Genomic DNA, 26,943 nt, shown 5'->3' with positions numbered 1-26,943 from the left:
CTTTTCCAAAAGAACGAACGGTAGAAACAAGGAATTAGTCTTGATTCTTCAATAATCTCTTGAATTTCACTTGAATTCTTCTCAATTGATGAAGAAATCTTGAAGAAAACTTGAAGAAAACTTGGAGAGAGTGGGGAGAGAATTTCGAAAATTTGGGGAGAAGTGGGGCGCCGGTTTTGATGATCTAGGTTTAGGATTTCTCTCCTATTTATAGAGTGCCAAATAATAATATCCAATAATTAAATAAATAAGGATTTGAAAGATTTGGTAGAGATAATGGGGGAGTGGCGTTAAAGTGGTTGAGAAACATGGGATTTCCGAAAATTATAGGCTATTTAATTAGCCTATAATTTAAATTTAAATATTTCACGGAGTAGAATAATATATCACGGAGCAAGAATAAATAATTAAATCTCCCCAAGTATAGCCAAAAGTGGCATGACTTTTTCAACTCTTCAAAGGGATTCATAATTAAATCCTAATTTAATTAGGATATGGCAAGATATGGTAGATATTCTAGTATTTTAATACTCCTTTCCTCCTCAAAATAGGAGATTTCGAAAATCTCCTTAAATAAAATCATAGGGCCGAAAATTTATGAAATAAATTAGGTATAATCGGACTTTGGATTTAATTTGGATAATTATCCCAAACAAATAATTAAATCCAAGAATAATATTATTTCTTCTCCAAAAAAAAAAGGTGATGGCCGAAAATTCCACATTTTCAAATAATGCTCCTATTATTTTTCTCACTCATCCCTTAGAAAAATATATAATTATTCTCCCACAATTATATTTCTCCGCATCAAGTATTCACATATTCAAATCAATCATCTCTTCACTTCCACTTCATTTTCTCATCGCATTGACCTTTCAACGGCCACATCATTTTTCCACATCTTTGACTATTCAATAGCCACGTCAACATTTCAACAAGTTGACTATTCAACATAATCTCAATTCTCATACGCAATTAGGTCACATAGACACTATGCAAATAATTACTCATCAAATAATCCATATATCATAGCATTTAAGGAATTTAATGCAAAAATTTTGTAACCCGAAAATTAGGGTTTGAAAAAGTGGGGCGTTACAACGAGGGAGTTAACTTTGTGGAGGGCGTTTCGCTGAAAGTGTTCACATTCGAGCAATTGTACGAAGCAACGAACAGCTTCAATGAAGAGCTTGGGAGAGGAGCATCTGGCACGGTATTCAAAGGAGTTCTACAGAATGGCCAAAAAATGGTGGCGGTGAAGAGGTTGGAGAAGGAATTCGCACAAGGAGAGATAGAGTTCCAGACAGAGCTGAAGACGATTGGGAAGATGTACCACAGGAACCTAGTCCGACTCCTAGGTTACTGTCTCAACGGAGACCACAAACTGCTTGTGTTCGAGTTCATGAGAAACGGTTCCCTCGCTGACATACTTTTCAATAAAGAGAAACAGCCAAGCTGGGAGGAACAAATGGAGATCACTCGTGATATATCTAGAGGGATATTGTATCTGCACGAAGAGTGCGAGACACAGATCATTCACTGCGATATAAAGCCTCAGAATATACTCATGGATGGGAACTGGCGCGCCAAGATATCGGACTTCGGGCTGGCGAAGCTTCTTAAGAAAGATCAAAGTAATACGTATACTGAGATCAGAGGCACTAAGGGCTATGTAGCGCCAGAGTAGTACCAGAAGCAGGCGATTACGGTGAAAGCAGATGTTTATAGCTTCGGAGTGATGCTGTTGGAGATCATATGTTGTAGAAAGTGTGTTGATTATAGCAGGAGTGAGGATGAGGCTATACTTGAGGAATGGGTTTACGACTGTTATACATCGAGGAAGATTGGGAGTCTGATCGGGGACGAGATGGTGGAGGAGAGGAAAGTGGAGAGGATGGTGAAGACAGGGATATGGTGTGTGCAATATGATCCGTCGCTGCGTCCAACTATGAAGAAAGTTCTGCTAATGTTGGAGGGGACTGTTGAGATTCCAATACCTCCATGTCCGAGTTCTTTCTTAAGTTCAATCTAGCTTGATTTATTTTAAGAGTGTGCTCCAATGTTTTTTAATTTTTTTAATTTTACTTTCTAATAATGTCATGTATCTTGCTTGTCTTCATTTATATCATAATCCAAATCATATCATTTCTCTAAAAACTTAATAGTACTATCATAGATCAGCTAACATTACTAACATCAGATGATATGTGATACGGCAGTGAAATGAACATAAGAAAATGTAATTAGCCACAGATAATAAAAGTATATAAATTATAATCACAGAATATCAAAATTGAGTATTGTAAAAAAATGTACTCCATGAATAAGAAAATCTTACAATTTTAATTTCTCTAACTCTGCCGCCCCACCGATAGCAACCTGCTGAGCTGCCGAAAATGAGAATGCAGAATCGCTGCCAATTTAGGGTTTAGGGTTGCTTCTTCCGCCTCAACATCCACTTCGAGTTCTGCGCGTAGAATTATTAGCACTCGCGCGAATTGAATTAATCCTTATAAAATTATATTTAATTTGATATATTGTGTTAAAAATAATATAATTTGAAATAATTTTATGCATTTAAAGTTTTGGTTATAACTAATTTATTGTTATTAATTGACATAAATGTAATTGAAAGTGTTTATTGTATTGATATTTTGGCCTTGATTTTAAGATCTAACTCACCCCCTAAGTTAGTTTATTAAATCGTGATTAAAGTCCCACATCTGTTATCAAATAATGCAAGAGAATAATAGACTATAATTGCACACCCATTGAATTCCAGAATAACTCTACTTGAGTTAGCGTCAATTGAGTATGGGCTGATAGGATGAACCCTAAACCCTAATTCATACTCCCATGAATTACGCATAATTAATTACTCTTACAAGGTTTGACTCATACAAAATGACTATACTATCCCTTGGCTAAACTAATTAATTGATTGGATGAATGACGGAATTAAGATGTAGTAGCTTTAATCTTAATTAGCCATCAAAATTTAAATCTAATGATCAATATTCAGTCTCTAGTTTTACACTATGGAGGTGTTGTGCATATATATAAGGGGACCCTGGGCTGATATAGCTAGAAGTTTATTAAGTCAGAAAATTTCAACCACAACTCTGTAGATTTAGCGCCTTATCTGAAGCCACCCCTGGTTCACGAGTTTTGTTTTTAGGACAAGAATTTGGAAAATAGCATAGGTCAATGATTTAATTAATCATGATTTTATTTTTTATCATTTCTATCCAAACTTTAAAATTTATTAATTTTACGGTTTTACCTTTAACTTTTAGTATTAGTAATTTTTTTATCAACTTAACAAGCATATCTCAAACTTTTCAACTTGTATCATTTTAATCGATTGTTTTCAGATAATTATATTTAAAAAAAAATATTATTCTTATACACTCCTACAACTTATTTTTTAGAGAAAAATAATACGAGGTCATCTTCTTATACACACCATGCCACAATTTCACTGTTGAATTTCAATTAAAAAAATTAATACAAGTTGAAAAAAATAAGGACAAAATTTGTAGATTAAAAAATTGAAATCTAACTGATAGGATTATTAAATTGTCAAAAATAAAATTATTAAAATTTAAGTATTATTATAAAATTGATAAACCACCTAATGTTACTATTATTAACTCAAATGTCACACGTATTTAGTTGGCCATGTTATAATTCAAATATTCACTCCTGTCTATTAATGGACAATGTGTTCGAAGTGGACATAATGCTTTTTTTTCAAGAGTGGACTGAGATTCTACTAATGCGACAATCTAGTGTTGTGAATTTCCATGAATACTTCTATCTTTTCAGTTTTAGTTGTAACTATCATATTGAAAAATAGAAGTATAGAGTGGGCTGAGATTCTACAAATATGACAATCTTGTGTTGTGAATTTCCTCGAAGGCTTCAATCTTTTCAATTTTCAGTGTAAGTTTGTAAGTTTGTAACTATCATATAGAAGTCTTGGTCTTAAAAAATTTCCACAACTATACATAGAACTAGAGGAGATTACTTCCTGATGTGTTCAGAAATGAAATTATTTGACGATAATACCCATTTTCGAAAATACATTTACCATTCATTCACAAGTTGTAGTACATATTATATAGAGGTACAGGTTTTAATATCAATTGGCAAAATAAGAGAGATAGAAAGAAAAAGTGATTGAAGTAATAATGTTGGTTTGATTGAGTCTTACCTCATTAGAAAGAAAAAAATTTCAGTTGACAAGTTGAAGCTCGCTTGGGAATATGGACTGCGTAACTTAGATATGTAACAATATTGCAGTTGTTCCCTTGGTTAACAGACAATAAGAATTGATCAGTCAATGTTAAACATGTGTACCGAGAAGCTTATTGAGCTACAAATTTTATGGAAAGTCGGGGCTCAAACATGACCGTTTAAGTTTTTGAAATTCCTTCAAGTCAAGAGTTGTGCTTAACACACTACTGCAGGATATGACGGAAATGCGTGAAAAAACATATGGTGATTAATGATTATGAAATCATTTTTAAAAGCTTTGTCTCTCTCCTTGTGTAACTACAAAATACACTGCTACGTACTATATAATGAGCAAATCTGTTTTGAATCTTTTTTGGTATGCATGTAATTATGCAAGATTCAGATCAATGTTAAGATGTAGCATGCGATTAGTTACGGTTGTCGGTTCATGTAGGCTCAATGAACACATGCATGAAGAAGCTATTGCCATTCAATGACAAAGTAAATACATGGAGTTGTGAGTTTTCTTCAAGTTCAAGACTTCGTGGAATTTTCTTATAAGACTACTTATTCATTCATGAAAATTCACATCTCTAGAATTACAAATCTACGTCTACTTATGTGTCGTTCTGTTACTATAACTTATTATCATATTATTATTCATCCGTGATTAAGTTGTGAGATTATTTTAATTGAACGACGGTGGTTATATGACTCATTTTCTGTAACGCCCCGGAAATTTAAAACCCTAATCTTTGAGCCCTAGAATTTATTGTTGATGACGTGGAGTCGAGAATGCCTTAATTACGTGAGATGAGTCTATGTTGAAAGTTTGAAAAGTCAAACTTATTGATTTGATGATGTGGCATGTGTTTTGTTTATTGATTATGTGGCAAATTAATTGTTTAAGGGTGAGTGAGAATGTTAGAGAAAATTTCCATAAATACTTGTCACCCTAATGCTTGAAATTTTCGAACCCTAGCCCCTTTTTGTGGAGGATTTCTATTTTTCCGGATTTAATTTAATCCTTGGGGTATCTATTTAAATTAAGTCTAAGAGCCAATTATTTCCTTATTTAGAACACAAAAATCGAGCCCCCTTATTTTATAGTGATTTTCGAAAATCACTATTGTTGGGAAGGAAGGAATTTATTTAATTTGATCCCTTACTTGATTTCCTTCCATACCTAGAATATATTTATTCTACCAAATCTTTCCATACTTCAAGAGATCTTACCATACCTTATTCTAATTAATATTCAAAAATCCATGCCTTATTTAAATAGGCATAAAAATCGCCTATTACCTTGTTCCATGGAGGATTTTTCTTATTTTTATTTTGCTCCATAATATCTTATTCTATATGGAAAAATACCAAAACAAAATCTTGGCTTTATGGAAGGCCTAGTTTTCGAAAAATAGGGGATATTGCCATCTCCTATTTTTGTTAATTTTCCTTCTCTACTTCACCCTATTATTTTATTCTATTTATTTATAAGGCAAAAGATCTTACCAAATATTCTATTCTTATTACCTAAAGATCTCATTGGACTTTATAAATAAGAACCAATCTCCAACCCTAGCCCCCATATTTTCGAAAATCCCACTCCTATATACTCTTTCAATTTTCTTCCACTTTACACCATAAATCCTTCATCTTTTGAGAAGAAATCGAAGTTTAATCCGTGGATATTGAAGAACCAAGTCCCCACTTTGTTTCTACCGATTGATTTTCTCTAAAAAGGTATTTTCGTTTGAGAATTTTGTAGTTCTTCTTCCACCTCTTCTTTTCTTTCTCTTCCAACCGATTTAATCGGTGTTCTTGGACCTTCATGCATATTAATTGAGAGAAAAGGGATGAGAAGGGATATGGGAACATGTGTGTGTGTGTGTGTGTGTATGCCGAGTGTGTGTGTGCCGTGTGTGTGTGTTATGCGTGTGGTGTGTGTGTGTTGGAGTGTGTGTTGCGTAGTATGTGCTTGATGGCTAAATATTTTTGTATGGCATGTGATGATAAATTTAGGGTTAAGACACTAAGAAATATATGTATGATAATCGCGACTTGAAATTAGTAATTCTTGATGAGCGTAACTCGAAACCTCTAAGTTATGAAGATTTAGGTGAAACGTTGGGAAAGAGGGAAGTAACGAGACATGCATACGTTGAGAACTGTAATTGAACCTAATTTGTGAATATGTGCCTATGTGTTCTAGAAGGTGAAATTGTGATTGCGAAGCCGGATAACGGAAAAGCGAAACTACTTGAAAACTAAGCAATCGAGGTGGGCTTTACTCTAAAAACTCTCTTTTTGTTTTATAAAATATTGTACGGTGTTATAAGGGTGGTTTAACTGTTATGCCATGCCTACGTTTGTTTAATTGCGATTGTTGGATATGTTATACGAATTCGGGTCTGAGTACGGGCCGCAAACCCTACCAGGCTGTGTACACGAGGGGATCGTGAGCCGTCCTTGCTAGTCGGCCGGTCTCGTGGGCGAAAAGTGTGGCCACACTTTCGTCGCACATGGATATGATTGTGATTGTGGAATTGTGATGAGAAAATGGGAGATATTTGACTGGCCAGTCTATGAAAATATATTTTGTGATACTCGTGCTATTTCTTTTATAACTGCTTAAAACTCGAGTTCACTTGGTAAGGGTGGCATAACTTTTAAATAAAATGTTTTGGCAATGAGCTCACTGAGTATTTCAAAATACTCAGCCCTGCATGTGTTTTCCTATGTGCAGGTTGAATGATGACGAGCGGTGGTGGGTGTTGAGCGGCTTACTTAATAAATATGGATATGTTGAACTCTAAGTATAGTTGTGTCGTCATACATAGCTATGCTTCTCTCTTGGTCGTTTTCCGCCAAGTTTTTGATACTCTGATATTGTTTCGGTTGAATGGCACTCTTTTCTTTTCGTTTGAGGCCTTAGTAATTGTTTGGTAATTCCACCTTGGTTTTTGCGTCGTACCTTTAAGACCTTTGAATCATTCATGATATCTTCGTTATTTTCTCTCTTTTAAATCTCTAGGTCAAGCCTTTACTATTATTTACTCTGATGTTCTCTTTAAATGCAACCCTAGCCTATATTTATTTCTTTGGAGTCGGTTGGGTAGCAGTTCGCCGTATTTATTGTACCCTAGGAGGGCGGGCTGTTACAGTTGGTATCAGAGCCTCAGTTTCTTTCCGCTCTGGACCCAAGAGTCTTTTCGAACCTTAGGTTGTCTTTATAATCTTGTCGTAAATGAATTAAATGTGGAAGTCTCAACACCGCAACTCGTCTCGTTCAACCACGAAGAAAGAGGTGCAATGTAATATTATGACTTATGATTGAAACTTTATGCTCTTGGAAATTTTGGTGGAAGATGTTATTTTTGTGAGAAGCATGCCTTAAGTGTTGGGAATATTGTTGTGCTTGTGAAGCGATGCTTCTTAAATGATGATTACAAAGAGTGTGGAAATATTATGAATGTGAAGCGATGCTTCCCGAATGGTGATCTGTCAAGTATTGTATGCGAGTTTGTGAAATTGTGAAATGTGAAATGTGGTTACTTAGCTGTTACGAAGCAACTCCTATGTGAAATATGAAGTAAATGCTATGGCTTTTGGAAAGTGTGGTGAAGTTATGGAACGGGAGACACTATGCAAATGTGTAATTGCTTTTATTTAATAATGAGGCATGATGTATCACATATTGAGGTATGATTGTGAACACGTGTTGCTTAATGTTGAGACTTGTCATTACATATTCAAACTGTAAATTTAACTTGAAGGACGTACATGTTGATTACTTGGAAGATGAAAATTTTAGTGCATATTTGGTTGAAATTATATGATTTTGAAATTGTGAAGGCGAAGTATGACACATGTGTAGTTGCGATTATGTGATTGTGAAATAGATGGACATGAACTGCATGAAGTTGAAAATGCGATTTTGTAGATGATGCATTGACTAAGTGCTAATCTTTACATATATTAATATACGATGCTTGAGATACTATGGAACATCAAATGATTTATGTGGTGAAATATGCTATTCAAATAAACTTGTTAATTGTGCAATATATATATGAAGTTTGTGTGGTAATGGAGAACTTTTGGATTTTGTTGCGAATGTGATTACGTGAGATTTATGTTGAAATGTTGCGATGCTTAGATCTGGACTACTTGGAACCTAGCATGACTTAGTTATACGATCACAGTGCTTATATCAACAATAGGAAAGTGAAATGACTAGTATGAGACTCCAAGCTATGCTTGAAATTATAGAGTACCTAAGAAGTAGGCCAGACTGAACGTGCTAGAACTTAGTTGTAGGTTGACAACTGCAGTATCGATTTCCTGAGTGATAGAACCAACGAAAAAAGGTATACTTCGAGCCTTGGTGTACCCTTACAATGGCGAGATCATACCCAAGATCTAATAAAACTATGCAGTCTTGCATACCATGCCAAAGTGGCGACGCGACACAAATACGACGACGTTTACGACACATTAAGACCACATGTAGAATGGCAATCGAAAAGACTATGTGACACGGCCAGAAGAAGACTTTGAAGGTGCGACCATCAAATTTAGTGATACCCATTATTTCTTTTCCTATATCGAGACATGATTCACTTGGCGTGAAATTTGTGTTTGCCCTTTAAAACTTTGGACCTCACGTTTGAGTAGTATTCTTCAAATTCATAGAACGATATTCGATTTTATGAGCTTCCGTCATTGAACCTCATTCCTAAAGTTGTTTGTAGTTATGACCTTCAGTATGATCACATCTCCAGACCTGTTTCTCTTCAAAGAATGGAATATTCTTCTTAGAACTTTGGTTCACCCCTTTATTTTGTAACCACGTTTGTGGCAAGCCTTTTTGGAAGAAGTGAAATTCTTTTAGCTCGGTTTTACTACATATTTTGTTTCACACCCAATGATTTTTCTTCCTTCAACACCAAGTTAAGGCTATCATGTTCTCTTCTTCCTTAGCGGTTCTGAAAAGTCCCAATGACTTTGAGTCGCCCTCAACGAACCCGTTGAACCATTATTAGTGCTACTTCATGACATTTGTCTATATTTCTAAATTCTGACGCGATTGATTGTTTTCGGCCTTGACATGTTTGAGCAATAACCGCTGTCCGAAATTTTTGCAAATTTTGATCGGGCAGTCTGGTATGGGATTTAAGATTTCTAAAGCTTTTATTCACCTTACCATTTTACTTTCGCATTTGCGTTACTCCTTTTCGTTCGTTGTACTGAGACCCCTTTTGAGACCACATTTTTGAGATTTGCGAAATTCGCACTTTTCTACTACCTTATCTTGCAATGAGTTGTTTCTACTCTTTTCTACCTCATTGTGCGAAATTGAAATTCGCACCTTTCTATCATCTTAACTCGCCGTGAACTACATCTGCTCTTTTCTACCTTATTTCGTGAATTCACACCTTTTTATCGTCTTATCTTGCAGTAAGCTGTCCCCACTCTTTTCCATTTTATTTCGCGAATGTATTTGTCCGTTTTATTTTTCTCCAAGTACCTCCCATCGTGTTGTGCAACTAGTCTATGACTCTTCTTGCACAACTGCCTTTTTTCAATACTACTGTGTGATCATTCCTTGAACCCTACTTATAGGAAGAATCATAAATTTTACCAGTATATCAGAATAGGTTCCACCCTGTTTTCATGACCCATCCCATGTTCTTTCGGGCTCTCATCAGAATTAAATTCCCAAGCTCTATGGGTTTTCTTGATACCTCTAAACTTTTTCTCAGAATGGACGAGTCATGTCCTCGCTCAGTTTCAAACCAATTGTCAATGATGAGATTTGAAAGTGTCAAGCTAGAGATGTTAATCTTGTTTCCTTGATAAAGTTCGGAGCCTTTCCGATGAAAGACATTTTGTGGTGCTTCTTTGAATTGAAATCGGCCCATATCCAAGTTAAGACTGTCTGATTAAAATTTGAGTTCTTAATACATACTCTGAGTTCTTGATGCGACACGACAAAGGAAGGCGAAAGCTTAAATCTTTTAAGATACACGTGGGATATAAGTTCTACAGACAGACACGCGCTGAAATGATACACCAACAAGAGGTGTAGACATGACCAAAAGAAGGACGAAAAATATTTCGCTTTTACGAACTGCTATATCGAACAGCTAGGAAATCGAATGTCGTGTTATAGAATTTTCCCGAACTTGCTCGAACGTAGGAATCGTACTAGGAGAACTTAAGTTAGTCGCTTACGATCTGCGAATTATGGCAATGAAGAGATGTCGACGTAATCTTAGGAATGGACTGGTTGACCGCTAACTTTGCGACGAATCGCTGTGACGAGAGGCGAATATCCCTACACGCCCCGAGTATGGAACCCATCGTATACCACAGAATCTCGATGAACCGGCAAACCGCTATAATCTCTGCGCTACAAGCCACCGCGATGATAAATAAAGGACGCCCCGTCTACCTTGTCTATTTTCCACGGAGAGGAGAAGGAGGAGAGAAGGATCGAAGACGTCGCTGTCGTACGAAATTTATCCAGACTTTTTCCCCGAAGCGTTACCGGGACCGCCGCCAGATCGACAACTAGAATTCACGACCGATCTCGAACCAGGAGCCGCACCTGTGTCCTTAGGCGCCATTGAACAAATTGACCTTTAAGAACAACTACCCACTGCCGAGGAAAGACGACCTGTTGATCAACTCCGTGGAGCCGTCGTGTTTTCAAAGATGGATTTAAAATCCGGATACCACCAGCTGAAAGTGCGAAAGGAGGATATCCCTAGAAGCCGCATTCCGTACCAGATAGGGCCACTATGAGTTCGTTGTGATGCCGTTCGGTCTGACAAACGCCCCAGCCGTATTTATAGACCTAATGAACCGAGTTTTCCACCCGTACCTAGATACGTTCGTCTTAGTGTTCATAGACGATATCTTAGTCTACTCGAAGGACGAGAAGGAGCACGCGGAGCACCTACGAATCGCGCTGGAGACGCTAAGGAAGGAAAAGCTGACCACCGCACCAGTGTTAGCTGTGCCAGAACTCGGAGTCGATTACGTAGTTTGCACCGACGCTTCGAAAGTCGGATTAGGATGCGTTTTGATGCAGAACAACAAGGTGATCGCTTACGCGTCGCGACAGTTAAAACCGCACGAGTTGAACCACCCTACCCACGACTTAGAGTTAGCCGCAGTAGTGCATGCCCTAGAGATTTGGAGGCACCATCTCTACGGAGTTAGGTGTGAAATCTTTACGGACCATAAGAGTTTGAAGTACTTTTTCGAGCAGAAAGACCTGAACATGCGACAACGAAGATGGCTCGAGCTAGTGAAGGACTACGATTGTGGTATAAACTACCATCCAGGCAAGGCAAACGTAGTAGCAGACGCTTTAAGCCGTAGAGACCATTCGCAACTCGCTGTTTTTCCAACAGAAGAGGAGAGCCTAGTGCGTGAGTTGAGAAAGATGCGATTAGAAGTAGTTAGGACACCCGATACCGTGAGAGGTCGAATCGCCGCGTTAGTAGTAGAACCTGATCTACGAGCGAGGATCGTTGCAGCACAACAGCTAGACGAAGGATTGGAGGAGATTCGAGTCGAAGTGAGAACCGGTGAATCCGGGTGTTTTAGCGAGGCTTCCGACAACGTTCACACCTTTGAAGGAAGATCGTGCGTGCCGAACGACGAAGGGCTTAGGAACGAGATCATGAGCGAAGCGCACGAAACCCCATACACTGCTCACCCCGGGAGCACGAAGATGTACCAGGACCTGAAGAAGTCCTTTTGGTGGAACGGCATGAAGAGAGATGTTGCAGCTTTCGTAGAGCGCTGCTTAGCCTGCCAACAGGTGAAAGCCCTACACCAACGACCGTACGGAAAGCTACAAGCGCTGCTTCAAAGGCTCGAGCCATCTTGGTCAGATTTTCTTGCACAAAGTTTGCCACTCCATATCGCCTCTTTGCACCAATCTTCTAGGGAGAGTATCTCTTCGGGGGAATGCCTCGAGTGCTTATATACGGAAGGATGTATCTCCCAGTATCACTATCCACATTGTTATCCCCATTCTCTGCACTGTTAGTAACAATTGTAGTAATCTTCTCAGTCTCAGGTTCAGGGTTTACCTCGGATATTTTGGGAGAAGGATCGGGAGGCAATGGTTGAGGAGACTCTTGTGGAGAGGCTTGCTCGGCGGCAGTGACAACTGCCTCTGTTTGATCCCCAATCAAAGGACTTGGAGGTAGCACAAACCAACTTAGACAAGTCCCCGTGATTAATTTTAGGATTTTGCTCCCCCTGACTGCTAAGGTGGTGTGGGTAAAAGAACTCGGTTTCCAATAAATTGCAGTTTATAGTGGTGACAATTTTCTTAGTGGATGGATCAAAGCATCTGTACCATTTCTGGTTTATCCCATACCCAACAAAGACACATTTGGTTGCACAAGGGGAGAATTTGGTTCTCTCGTGTTTAGGAATGTGGACGTAGACTGTACACCCAAAAACTTTTGGTGTCATGCTAAGGGATTCAGGTATTTTGGCTTGCGTGGAGAGAATATCGAGAGGAGTTTTCTTGTTCAGGATTTTTGTGGGCAATCTGTTGATAAGGTAGACCGAGGTTGCTATAGCTTCAGGCCAAAGAAAACATGGGACTTTAGATTCAATCATAAGGAAACAGGTAACTTCTAAGATGGTTCGGTTTTTTCTCTAAGCCACTCCATTTTGTTCGGGTGTATAAGCACATGAGGTTTGATGAATAAGACCTTTTTCTCTAAAAAATTCAGACATGGTGTTGTTGACAAATTCCCTCCTGTTATCAGACCGAAGGATTTTTATGGTGGTTTGGAACTGGGTTTGAATCATATGGAAGAAAAGGATAAATTTATCGGTCACCTCAGATTTGTGTTTTAAAAAATAAATCCAAGTCATCCTAGTGCAATCATCGATAAAGGTAACAAAATATTTGTAACCATTCAACCCAATTATAGGTGCAGGACCCCAAACATCAGCATGCACTAGATTAAACATAAATTTCACACGAGTATCTGAAGGTTTAAAAGATTGTCTGTAGCTCTTGGCCAAAACACATGTCTCACAACAAAAATTTTTAGGAAGTGTAAAATCAGGAAACAAAAGCTTAAAATAACCGGGGGAAGGTTGTCCTAGACTTCTGTCCCACAGCCAAGCCACTTCTTTCGTGGATCCGTGAGCCAGCATCGCACTACCATGTTGAGCTACCCCATCCACGTAGTAGAGTCCTTGGTTCTCAGTGCCACGCCCAACGATCTTCCTCGTCTGAATATCCTGTAAAATACAAATACTCGGATGCATTAGGAATGTACAGTTCAACTCTAGTCACATGACTCACAGACATCAATCTCTAAGATAAACTCGGAACAAATTAGCAATTTGACAATCGAAGATTTGGAGAAATCTCTATAGTTCCAGTTCCGGCCACTGTAATTAGTTCCCCATTCGCAGTCCGAATAAAAGTTTTAGTAATTTCACCAAAATCAATAAAATCAGCTCTCTCCGGAGTCATAGTATATGTGGCCCCACAATAAAAAATCCAACCCTTCTTATTTATTATATCACCATTTTGCACGTTAAATGCAGCGGAAAAATTTATCAAGGGTGAAAAACGATTCTTGGTAACAATTACATCATTTTTAGGGTCTAAACTAGAATTATCAACTTTTGTGGGTGATTTATCATATTTCAATAAATCTGGGGGCTTAAATCTAACATGAGGTTTCTGACGGAATTTAACCAAACTTGAAGGACTAAATTAAAAATTGAAAGTATTATTAGGGGTTGGTGGTAAACCAAACCCGTTACCTCTTGAGAAACAGCCGCCTCCCCATTTCGTCGCTTCCCCTGCTCCGGCTCTCTCCAAAAAATTTCTGACCTGGACTCCACCGGCTCCGCCGCCGCCGCTGTTACTGCCGCCACCACCAGCGTTAATTTCGGTGTTGTTCCCGTCGCCAATTGACCCTTCTCGCTGTGCGATTTGGGTATTCTGCCGCTGTCTCGTCTCTGCGATGTTGGCGGCGGCGAACATCGCCTGAGCCCGCGCCCTCTGCCTCTCGTCCCACCATTCCGGGTATCCCACCCGTAGGAAGCAATTCTTTATTGTGTGTTTGTTCTTCCCACAGTGGGAGCACCATAGCTTACTCTTGTCTGGTTTTGCTCCGGTTTGGTGGCTGCCTCCTCCGGCAGGTGGCGGTCGCGGTCCATTCCGGTTATTCGACCGATCTTTTTGTTCTCTAAATCCGTATCCTATCTCCCCCGATGATGCATTGGCGCTTTCCGCGCTAGAGGGGTCTCCGGTGAGTGAAGAGGATGTCGGTGGCATGATCTTCGACTGAGGGGTATGGTTCCAGTTTGAATATGTCTAGCCGGATCCCGTCGAATTCCTTATTCAATCCAGTGAGAAATTTAATCGATCGCTTTTCACTTGAAAATTGCCGGAACTGCCTAACTCCTTTATCACAGCACGTCCCCGGTGATTTTTGGGTTCTGTCGACACTTACCCACAAACCGTGGATTCGACGGTAATACGTTTCGAGATCCATATCTCCTTGTCTAATTGAGATTACCTTGTCTTCCAGGTCATATATGAGATATGGATCAGCCTTGCTCTCGAAGGTGATCTGTAAGTTGTCCCACAATGCTTTGGATGTCTGGTGATGGGAAAAATCGGCGAGAATATCGATTTCGATATTGTCGATGATCCATGAGAAAACCAGGAGATCAGTCTCCTCCCACTCGCGGTATCCCTTGCTATCTGGTTTGGGCGGTTCGTCGTTGATATGGGAGTATCCCCTTCTACTCCCTATCGCGACCTTCATCAGTCGTGACCACAACGGGTAGTTCTTCCCGTTCAATTTGAACGCCATGGTAACGTTCCTGGTCGTTCTTAGTCTGGATGTTGGTTCGGTTGTTGTTTTCTCCTCCTCTGAGTCTGACATCTTTGTGTATAAGGGTTGGGATTGATACTGTGTTTGGTTTTAGTTTTGTTGGCCGAGAATTGGGTATGAAAAAAAACAGGGGCTATGATGAAAGATTTCTGAGCCAGAATTTCTCCTGCTCTGAAGCCATGAAGAATTGAATTTGGGGAATCAATTGTTGTAATATTATTGCTCACTTTGAATTACAGAGTCTACAGCCTTTTATAGGCAAAATACCAATTTACATATGATAACACAATCAAGGAGATCCTATTCTATTTTCGAAGAATGATCAATTAGAATAAATCATATTAATGCTATGATTTCTTTCCAACAACATCAATAAAAGGGAGACAAGTCAATGAATATCCCTTTAAAAGAGGCAAATAGAGTGAAATCAGCAATGCAATACTCAGAACTTACAGCAATGTCCATCCTCACAATCTTGTTTCTCCTTCTCCTTTCTACAGCAGCAGAAGCCCAAAGAAGGCCTTCCAACATAACCTTAGGCTCTTCCCTAACACCCAACTCCTCATGGCATTCCCCCTCCGGCCTCTATGCCTTCGGTTTCTTCCCCCAAAACGTCAACAGTTATGCCATCGGTATCTTTCTTCCCAACAAAACTGTCGTCTGGACAGCAAATAGGGACATCAATCCAACCGTCCCTGACGACGTCGTCTCCCTACTATTATCCCCTGAGGGCCGGCTAATCCTGCGCTGGAAGCAAGGCCAAGACGTAGACGTCATCACCCCCTCAACAACCATTGCATCGGCATAAATGCTCGACAACGGCAACTTTGTTCTCTACGATTCTGATGTTGGAACATTTTAATGTGGTCCAACATAATAGTCTAAAGATTGTATAATATTTATGGCTATTTATTGATTGACCCGATTACGTGATCTACTAAGGTTATATAATTTATAGGGTCAAACGATTATCTATAAAAGTATGAGGACTATTATGCAGATACTACTTTGGATAACTTTAATTTTGTTATGGGTGAAATTAAAGTTATAATAAAGTTGGAGACTTATTCTCTAAATACATGGTTATGGTCCTCAAGTGCAACTCTATAAATAGGTCAATAGATTCTCATTCCTATTGACCAGACGTAATATCAAGACTCTACAGATTACAGAGAATCTGTGAGAGAGCGTTGTCACTTGGAAGATTAATTTCCATACTTCAGAATCATCAACAACATCATGAATCTGAATCCATGTACGCTTCCGCTTTATATTTATCAATCGTATTCGACATGTGTGATTTATGTGATGAATTATGTGAATCATTAATTTAATTCCAACAATTGGTATCAGAGCCAATACATGTTGGAACGAATTGATAATTCGTTTATCTATGTTTTTTCATTGTTTGGATTCAGTTTATGATTTGCCGTTGAACTTATTGAGGTTGTTCATCAATTCCTCTCTGTTTTCTAATGTGAGCGCAAGATTTCTTTTGAAATTTTTTTGAAGAAATTTCAGATGAAAATTTGAAATTGTTTGTTGAATTCATTCAAAAGCTTTTCAATAGAGTTGATTTTTAATACACGCAAACCAATATATTATTGGTTTATGAATTGAGAGATTATATGCGTGAAATTTTCAACAATTTTAACTTTTGAATATTTGGTCTCCAAACCCATTCCAGTTCCTTAAATAAATTACTTGGGGAAATTTCAAATCAAAATTTGGGTTTCTTCGGTTTATGCTTCTCTTGAGTTTAACAGAATGTTTGAGAGAAATTGAGAAATAGCTTCTCACTCAAAAACAAATTAACGGTTGACGGCGGTGAATCGTTGGCCTTACTTCATGAAACGACGCGACCACCGTTTCAAAAAAAAAAAAACTGATTTGAGATTCTATTTTTAAAATTTGGCTTAATACTATATTGTTTTAACAGCAGCCAATTTTTCCTTCTCGGGCCATAATTTTATAAAATGTTTGGGCCACCACAATTTTGGATTTTGAACTTCTTTTCCTCTATTAACATTTATGCAAAATTGTTTGCTAGAGCCCAAGAGTATTTTTCTTTAATAAACAATTAATGGTATTTGATTGTTTTAGTTAGTAAGTAATTAATTAAATAATGACTTAAGCTTTTTATTATCTATTATTTTAAATAAATTAATTAAAGCATTAACTTGCCAAAGTGAGCTCTGATGCGTAAATTAATTTATTTAGAATATATAGGATATTTATATACTTGAAATACATGCGAATAATTAATCGGCCCAAAGGAAGATTGTTATTTGGTCGTATTTCTTGTGTACTTTGTGGAATAATATGAGATTATCCTTAAGTCATTGTGGACACTAAGTCAGCCCAAAGTAAGATTTATTGTTTGACAGGAAATGATTATCTATATTTGATTACTACGTGTTAAGATGTCACTTGCGAGTTATTATTTTGTCCAAAGATGAAATTTTAATGTTGTGCCGACATCTTGAAATGAGAATTGTCATTATTTAATTTATTTACTTATTATTTATGTGAGCTAATTATTGTCCTATTTGTTATATTTGTGCTTTGCTAGCTCAAGAATCTGCTATTGGTTTTCTAAATTCCTTTCCTGTGCTAAAGGGCAATACCTATGCATCATGGAGAAGAAAGGTTATTGATTGGTTTGGGGATTGCAAATTTATACTATGCACTTCGGACGGAGCAACCCACCCCTCTTACTGATGAAAGTTCCGATGAGGATAAACGGAATTTTGAGAGGTGGGAACACTTCAATCGCATGAGTCTTATGATTATGCAACATGTCATCCCTGAAAACTTTCGCGGTACTGTCCCGAAAGAAGCAACTGCTAAGGAATTTCTCGAGGCCATTGATATGAATTTCGCAAGAAATGAAAAGGCCGAAACGGCTTCATTGTTGCATAAACTTGTGACTATGAGGTATAATGGCCGAGGGGAAATTAGGGAACACATTATGGAAATGTCAAACACTGCTTCAAAGCTTACGACACTTAATTTGACAATCAGTGATGATCAACTAGTGCATTTGGTTATGATATCTCTTCCTCATCAATTTGATCACTTCAAAGTTAGTTACAATACTGTGAAGGATAAATGGACATTGAATGAGTTGATTTCTCATTGTGTTCAAGAGGAAGAGAGATTGAAGCAAAGTAAGACAGAAAGTTCTCACTTAGCAACAAGCTATAGGGGTAAACGAGGAAGAGACAAGGGAAAGAGGGTTCTTTCCGAGTTCGCTAAGGGGAAGAGGATTCTTCCTGATTTCTCTAGAAATGTTGTGGGTCAATCTGCAAAACAGTTTAAGATGGAAAAATCATCTTCAGTTTGCTTCTTTTGCAAGAAAGATGGACACAAGAAGAATGATTGTGAAGAATATCACGCTTGGCGCGTGAAGAAAGGTACATTTTTCACTTATGTTTGTTCAGAAGTTAATTTAGCTTCTGTACCTGGACATACTTGGTGGATAGACTCTGGTGCTACTACTCACATAAGTGTGTCCATGCAGGGTTGCCTCCAGTGCTGAAAGCCGATTGATGCTGAAAGATTCATCTATGTGGGCGATGGAAAACAAGTTGAAGTGGAGGCAATAGGCACATTTAGATTATTACTAAAAACTGGTTGTTATTTGGATTTAGAACAGACATTTGTTGTACCGTCATTTAGACGGAATTTAATTTCTATTCCTGTATTGGACAAATTCGGTTATACTTGTTCATTTAGAAATAGTAGATTTAGTCTTTATCTAAATTCAACTTTGGTTGGCACCGGTTCTCTTTCTTATGGCGATAATCTTTATTTGCTTAATACTATTACTTCATTTAATAAAGCCCTGCATGTGAACTCACAAGGTACAAAGCGTAAATTAATAAGTGAGAATTCTGCTACAATTTCGCATAAACGTTTAGGTCATATCTCCAAACGGAGAATAGAAAGACTTGTGTCAGATGGAATTCTTACCATTCGAAATTCTTACCATTCCCAATATAGCAGACTTCTGTGTTGATTGCATTAAGGGGAAACAAACAAATATTAGGAGATTTGAAGCGATACGGACTACAGACGTCTTAGAACTTATCCATACAGATATATGTGGACCGTTCCCTACTGCATCTTGGAACGGTCAACGATATTTTATTATGTTCATAGACGATTATTCCCGATATGGTTATTTATATCTCATAAGTGAAAAATCTCAAGCATTGGATACGTTCAAGAGTTATAAGGCCGAAGTTGAAAATCAACTTGGAAAAAGAATTAAGAACGTCAGATCTGACCGTAGTGGAGAATACTATGGTAGATATGATGGCTCGGGTGAACAACGTACAGGACCCTTCACTAGATTTCTTGATGAATGTGGAATCGTCCCACAGTACACTATGCCTGGTAGTCCTACCATAAATGGTGTTGCTGAAAGACGAAATAGAACCCTCAAGGATATGGTTAGAAGCATGATCAGTCATTCTACTTTGCTAGAATCCATTTGGGGAGAGACACTTAAGACCGCAACATACATCCTAAACCGAGTACCTACTAAAACAACTGCCATAACCCCTTATGAATTATGGACGGGCAAAAAGCCCAGCTTAGGTCATTTACATGTTTGGGGTTGTCCAGCTGAAGCTCGGCCTTATAGGCCACACGAGCATAAATTGGACTCTAAAACGGTAAGTTGTTATTTTGTAGGTTATCCTGAGCGGTCTAGGGGTTTCAAGTTCTATGATCCCACAACTAGATCATTTTTTGAGACGAATAATGCAAGGTTCTTTGAGGAAGTTGAGTTTTGGGGGGAAGATGGTATAAAGAATGTTGTCTTTGAAGAGGAAGCGATTTCACTTCCTTTCATTCCAGAAAAAGATGACACTCTTGTAATTCCTGTTCCACCTCCCGAACAACAACATGAAGAACAACCACAACCTCCTCAAGAACATGATGAAGTAGTGCCACTAAGGAGATCCACTAGAATGAGGAGACCTGCAATATCTACGGATGAATATATTGTATATCTCCAAGAGCATGAGGTAGATATTGGAGTGATGGAAGATGACCCAGTCACTTTCCGTCAAGCCATTGAAAGCCCTAATGCTCAAAAGTGGATCGATGCTATGATTGAAGAGATTAAGTCTATGCAAAGCAATGACGTTTGGGATCTTGTCACATTGCCTGAAGGTGCGAAACCCATTGGTTGCAAGTGGATTTTTAAGACCAAACGGGATTCGCAAGGCAATGTGGAGAGATATAAGGCTCGTCTTGTAGCAAAAGGCTTTACTCAAAAGGAAGGCATCGATTTTACCGAGACTTTCTCTCCAGTTTCGACGAAAGACTCATTCAGAATAATCATGGCACTAGTAGCTCATTTTAATTTGGAGCTACATCAGATGGATGTAAAGACAGCGTTTCTTAATGGCGACATTACAGAAATGATTTATATGGTGCAACCTGAAAACTTTGTGTCTGGTGACCCAAAGAAGATGGTATGCAAACTTAAGAAATCCATCTATGGTCTTAAACAAGCGTCTCGTCAATGGTATGTTAAATTTCATCAAGTGTCGTCTCATTTGGTTTTGAGACGAATCCAGTTGATGAATGTATATACTATAAGTTCAGTGGGAGCAAATTCATTTTCCTGGTTCTATATGTCGACGACATTTTACTTGCTTGCAACGATGTAGATTTATTACGTGACACCAAGAAATTTCTTTCAAGAAAATTCGAAATGAAAGATCTTGGTGATGCTTCTTTTGTATTAGGAATCCAAATACATCGGGATCATTCCCTAGGTGTACTTGGATTATCACAAAAGAGCTACATCGATAAAGTGTAGGCAAGATTCAACATGAAAGATTGTAGACCAGGAGATACCCCTGTGGCTAAAGGTGATAAATTCAGTTTGAATCAATGTCCCAAAAACGAGCTTGCAAGAAAGGAAATGGAATTACTTCCCTATGCATCGGCTGTGGGAAGTCTTATGTATGCACAAGTATGCACGCATCCGGATATTGCATTCATAGTAGGCATGCTAGGCAGATACTTGAGTAATCCCGGTATGGATCATTGGAAAGCAGTCAAACGTGTTTTGCGGTATCTGCAAAGAACAAAGGATTATATGCTCACTTATAGGAAATCGGATCAGCTTGAGATCATTGGGTATTCTGATTCGGATTTCGCGGGATGCCAAGATAGTCGTTGATCCACGTCAGGTTATGTCTTTATGCTCGCCGGTGGAGCTATATCTTGGAAAAGTGTTAAACAAACATTGATAGCCACCTCTACAATGGAAGCAGAATTCATAGCTTGTTTTGAGGCATCACAACATGGAGTATGGTTGCGAAACTTTATTCAAGGACTGCAAATTGTGGATAGTATTGAAAGACCACTCAAGTTATATTGTGACAATAAGTCCGCAGTCATGTACTCCAACAACAACAGGAGCTCGTCGAAGTCTAAACACATTGACATCAAGTTCCTTGCTGTTAAGGATAGAATTCAGAGTAGACAATTGCAAATTGAACACTTAGGTTCGACTTCCATGCTTGCGGATCCTTTTACTAAAGGTTTACCGCCTTCGGTCTTTCATGAGCATGTATTTCACATGGGTATTCGACCTTGTGATACTTTGGTTTAGTGGGAGTTTATGTTCATCTATGTAATAACATTGAATTTCAGTTACTTTGGTTTTAGTTACTTTGAATTATGATTTGGTATTTTCTGATCTCACTACAGTTTCAGAGGACCAGTTGAAAATAGACATGCAAAAGATCACATAGCATGTAATTTTCATGTTGCACACTCATATTTTGATTTGTGTTGCTAGATGTGTTAATATTTGTGATCACTAATGAGTTTAGTCATGTATACGTGTTGTGACTTAAACTTCTTTGGTTCTATATTAACATGTTTAGTAGACCGGATCATGACAAACTCATAGTTTAGGCTTGTTTTATGGGTGATTAGAGAGTGCTTTTGATGGTTTAAGGTGTTTATAATAGGTTTTCACTCATATAGTCATCAATTAGATGAAGTAATGAGTTTGTCGGAGTTTTGAAGTAAAAACAGGTCAAAACGGAGCAAAATGGAGCAAATGGCTGATTCCAGAGAAGAAACCCGACCGGGTGTTTTCCATTCTCGGAAAACCCGGTCGGGTGTTTCGTGCAACTAGCGGATTCCAGAGAGAAAACCCGACCGGGTGTTTTGCCACCTGCAAATCACTCAATCGGGTGTTTTTGACAGCTTCAAATATAAAAGGGGTTCTCACTCATTTTCGAACCCTAACTTCCCCCACCGCAAATTGAGAGAAAAATTGAGAGATTCAAGAGGATTGAAGGCAAGGAGGCTTACATCTTCAAGACATTGAAGAGGAAGGCTCTCCCCAACATCAAGTCCACCTTAGGGAGTTCTATTATCTTTTCTTACTATGTTTTCTTTAGTTGTTTTTGTATTTTCCTTTGTCTTAGTTTCCATTATGAGTAGCTAAGTTCTTATTAGGGATATTGGTGAAGTTTGTATGGAATTCATGGGCTAAACCTTGATTCATGCTTATCTATGTCTTATGTGGTGGTTTTGTTGGTTGTTGTGCTTTTTCATTATCCAATTGATTAGCTACCAGTTTGATATGTCTTATTCTAATTATTGTCATTGAAAGATGCTTAATTAGATAGTTAAATGACCAACAACTCCGTGCGTTGTATGTGCTCGAGAGAGACATAGCTAGAGAGAGGGCTTGGGTCCGTAGGTTGTAGGAGTTGGTTTCGAAGTGTAGGGAGGAGACTCCGACCTTAGAGGCTGATCAACGTGTTAGGTGCACCCGAGAGGGAGTCTAACCAATTAACCCGACCTTCCTAGCCATACATAAGACCATTTAGATGAGCATGATCCCTAGGTGAACACCCGTGATCCATACCAACGGATCCATATCCCTACCTTTCCAATTTGAGTGAAAACTATCCTTTTTCTTGTCTTAATTTCCTTTTGCTCTTACTTTCTTACTTGTTCTTTGATCTTAGTGTAGAAAAACCAAAAAAAAAACCCCTTCTAATAGTCTAGATAGTGTTCTAAATTGCATCGTAGTACTCAAGCCGGCACTTAGTCTTCGAGGATCGATAATTTTAACTTGCCACGTGCTACATACCCCCATACACTTGTGGGTGACATTTTGATTGCAAGTTTAGCATGAGTCAAGTTTTTGGCGCCGTTGCCAGGGACTAATTTGCTTTTGTGTTTGATATTGTAATAAAATAAAGAATACTAGTTTAGACATTTACTTGTTTTATTTAGTTTAGTTTTCTAGTTTAGCTCTAATTTTCCTTTGTTTCCTCTCTTGTGTTGTGTAGGTTTTTATGCTCACGCGCTCAAGGCATCTACCCCTTGAGCCGATTAATTTAGAGATAGAAGCCGCCAATAGAAGAAGAGGAGGACGAAGGAGGAGAACACGTGCTCAACATTTAGTTGAGCCAATGGAAAATCCGAATGGGAACAAAAGAGTGAAAAATGGAAGGAATGAAAAAAATGGGTTGAAGTCCAGTGGAAATACTCGACCGGGTGTTTTCCATTTTCTGAAAAACCCGGTCGGGTGTTTTTAAGTAACAAGCGGGAGTCCAGAGGGAAAACCCGTCCGGGTGTTTTCTAATTCTCGAATCACCCGGTCGGGTGTTTTGTTCGGATATATAGTATGCTTCGCAGAAAACCCGGCAGAGACACCCGACGCCAAATTCTCGAACCCTAGCTTCCCAATTTTCAAATTTCGGTGATTTCTTCTCAATTTCTCCCTTCCAATCTCACTTCTACACTCTAATAACTCTTCTACTCTCTCTTTTACACATTTTAAATCATTTAATTAGTGGAATTTGTGAGAACAAGGCAAGAAGCTAATTCTCGAGTTCTACTTGAATTAAGCCCTAAAGGTATGAATTTCTCCCTCTATTCTTCTCTACCCATGTATCATTGTCGTTTATTGAGTGATTTATGGAAGAATTTGATGAATTTGGTGCATAATTGTGGGTTTTTGAGGATTGAGAGTGGATTTGTTGTAGAATTGCTAGAATGGGTGAGAATTTAGAACTTGTTTGCATAATGTGAAGTTGAATGTGTTGATATGTTGCCTTGTTGAACATTGTTGTTCATTTGTTTAATGTTGGTGAAGAGTTGGGTTGTTGAATGATAATACTATCAAAGGATGGTGTAGTTGTGAGTAATTTTGGTTTGAATTGTTAACAATTGTGATTGATTGGTCTTGGGGGAGAATTTGGCTACAAGCATGAGGATTGATGATGATTTTTGTGAAATGATGAAGTGAAATCTTTGCGCTTTACATGGTAGAACAAGGATAGGATAAATTTGTGCATCTCTTGAGCTTCAATTGTGATTTTGTGCTTAGATTCTTTTGTTATATGCTTTGATTGTTGATATTTATAACCAATTATTAGGAGGTGATGCCTACTCTTGTGTTTTAAATGATTAGTTTGATGATAGAGATTAGTGAAAAGTACTCCATGATGTTAACTTGTTGAATGTTAGCCTTGAGCTAAGTTTGGGGGAGTACTTTTACTTTGGTTAATAGTTTCTCTAGGTTTTGGTTACATTGCCATCTAATGCTCTCTATTTGTAGGTACAAAAATGCGGGGTCAACCTTCGAAATGATGAAGAGATTTACAAATGGAATGCCTTGGCCAAGTTAGATTACAAGGTTGCACAACAACCATGTCGGGACTTGCTTCAACGGCTAGGTCCCCTTCAATGCTTCGATAGTGAAGGTCCATGGAAGATCCACTCTCTTTCAAACTTATCCTAGCTTTGCTTAGAATAAGTTTGGGGGGTGTCTAGTGGATTTCCTTTTACTTCTCTCTCTCGTTGATTTTATTTGATGATACCCGGCATGTACCCCTATTCTTTTAACTATATTTGATGATGATATTTGGGCATGTAACCTAACTTATGATTTTCTTTGTTTGTGGATTTTGTGGAATATTTTCCTTGTTCCATTTGTGTTGTTTTTGTGTTTATGTTTCTTTTTAGGAATGTTTTTCTTGTTTTCTTAGTGTGTTTAATAATCTTCCTTGGGTAGAATGATAGTAGGGTGAGAGAAAGTGAAGTTTGAACGAGTGTGAGACATGTTGGAGGAGTTGCCAATGATGACTTTGTGCAAAAAATTTTGAAAATCTTGTTGATATGGCTAAGTAACATGTAATTTTCATTTCAAATTGCCTAAAGTGAATCGCATGGTGCCTTGTCTTTTGCCAAAATGACCTTGTGAGAATTAAGCCTATACTATCATTAAATGTGTGTTTTATCTCAAGCATGTCATATGTTTCTAGAACTTGCTCGCGATCTCCTTGAGTCTACATAGTGGCTATAGAGATAAGGGAGGATGTTAGGCCATTTTTATTAGCCAAATCCTAGTTTCACCCGCTATGTTAATAATCCTTGTTAGCCCACTTTGAGCCTATAAACCTTTTCTTTGACAAACCGAGGGGTTGGAATTGCCATGTGGTACTTTTGAAAAATCAAAGAGAAATGTGGAAGTGGTGTTGGCAAATGAAAAACAAGTTTGTTGAGTTAGAAAAGAAAAAGAAAAAGAAAAAAAAAATAGTGATGATACCATGCAAAGCATGGAGAAAAAGAAAAAAAAAAGGGGGAAAAAGAAAAGAAAAGAAAAAAAAATGAAAGCGAAAAATGGTGAGCAATTGACATTTGGTGAAAAAGGGGTGCCTTGAATGTTGAAAAAGAGGTATTGAACAAAAGTGGAATGTTGGTAGATGGGAAGAGTCTAGGCAAAGCCTAGTACTAGCTAAGATTGGGGAAGAAAGTTGGTGAAGTTGAATATGTCATATCTTGGGGATTAAAGTCACTTTAGCCAAAAATTACCTCACCTATCCAAAGAGCCTACATTACAACCTATAGAAAAGACCTTTCGGACCTTAGATCTTTAATCACACCGTAGTAGAGGAGAGTGTAGATTTCGAGCAAGCATATGGTAAACTATGCATGATTTGATGATTTGAGAGTTATGTCATGAGCCTATACACCTTGAGAGTGAGTGAAATTTCTAAAATGCACATTGCATTTTCTCCTTGTGAGGGCGAATTGGCAAGGTTGAGTACATGATAGTAGCTTGAAGCAATACTTTATAACGTTATACTTGTCTACGAGGCCATTGATACTTGTTGATTACTTTATTTCTACTGAGGCAATGATGACACTCCAACATCCTTACATGAGTTTGTCTTCTTATTTTCTTCTTCTTGTTTAGGGACAAACAAGTGTTTAAGTTTGGGGGAGTTGACAAACTCATAGTTTAGGCTTGTTTTATGGGTGATTAGAGAGTGCTTTTGATGGTTTAAGGTGTTTATAATAGGTTTTCACTCATATAGTCATCAATTAGATGAAGTAATGAGTTTGTCGGAGTTTTGAAGTAAAAACAGGTCAAAACGGAGCAAAATGGAGCAAATGGCTGATTCCAGAGAAGAAACCCGACCGGGTGTTTTCCATTCTCGGAAAACCCGGTCGGGTGTTTCGTGCAACTTGCGGATTCCAGAGAGAAAACCCGGTCGGGTGTTTTTGACAGCTTCAAATATAAAAGGGGTTCTCACTCATTTTCGAACCCTAACTTCCCCCACCGCAAATTGAGAGAAAAATTGAGAGATTCAAGAGGATTGAAGGCAAGGAGGCTTACATCTTCAAGACATTGAAGAGGAAGGCTCTCCCCAACATCAAGTCCACCTTAGGGAGTTCTATTATCTTTTCTTACTATGTTTTCTTTAGTTGTTTTTGTATTTTCCTTTGTCTTAGT

The 26,943-nt window shown here is 38.2% G+C and overlaps 2 protein-coding genes across 2 annotated transcripts in view; both read left to right on the top strand.

The window, feature by feature from the left end:
• LOC125192291 (G-type lectin S-receptor-like serine/threonine-protein kinase LECRK2) overlaps window positions 1-2,032 on the top strand; it is a 3,561-nt gene extending 1,529 nt beyond the window's left edge. Inside the window, exons 2-3 of the mRNA XM_048089828.1 lie at window positions 1,089-1,683; window positions 1,765-2,032. Coding sequence (XP_047945785.1) covers window positions 1,089-1,683; window positions 1,765-2,032 — 863 coding nt within the window. The remainder of the gene's footprint in view (window positions 1-1,088; window positions 1,684-1,764) is intronic.
• Window positions 2,033-17,772: 15,740 nt separating this feature from the next.
• LOC125192281 lies at window positions 17,773-18,695 on the top strand. The gene is made up of 2 exons (XM_048089818.1): window positions 17,773-18,559; window positions 18,667-18,695. The coding sequence occupies exons 1-2, from the start codon at window positions 17,773-17,775 to the stop codon at window positions 18,693-18,695; spliced, it is 816 nt and encodes a 271-aa protein (XP_047945775.1).
• The last annotated feature ends 8,248 nt before the right edge of the window (window positions 18,696-26,943 follow it).

This window comes from Salvia hispanica, chromosome 1 (assembly GCF_023119035.1).
Source record: "Salvia hispanica cultivar TCC Black 2014 chromosome 1, UniMelb_Shisp_WGS_1.0, whole genome shotgun sequence".
Taxonomy (NCBI): Eukaryota; Viridiplantae; Streptophyta; class Magnoliopsida; order Lamiales; family Lamiaceae; genus Salvia; species Salvia hispanica.
This window is presented reverse-complemented; position numbering and strand designations above follow the sequence as displayed.

Excerpts from the sequence above, each read along its gene's own strand:
- LOC125192281 (XM_048089818.1), top strand. The coding sequence starts at position 17,773 with ATGCATCATGGAGAAGAAAGGTTATTGATTGGTTTGGGGATTGCAAAT. Across the intron at positions 18,560-18,666 it reads CGCTTGGCGCGTGAAGAAAG|GGTTGCCTCCAGTGCTGAAA; the intron begins GTACATTTTTCA and ends GTGTCCATGCAG.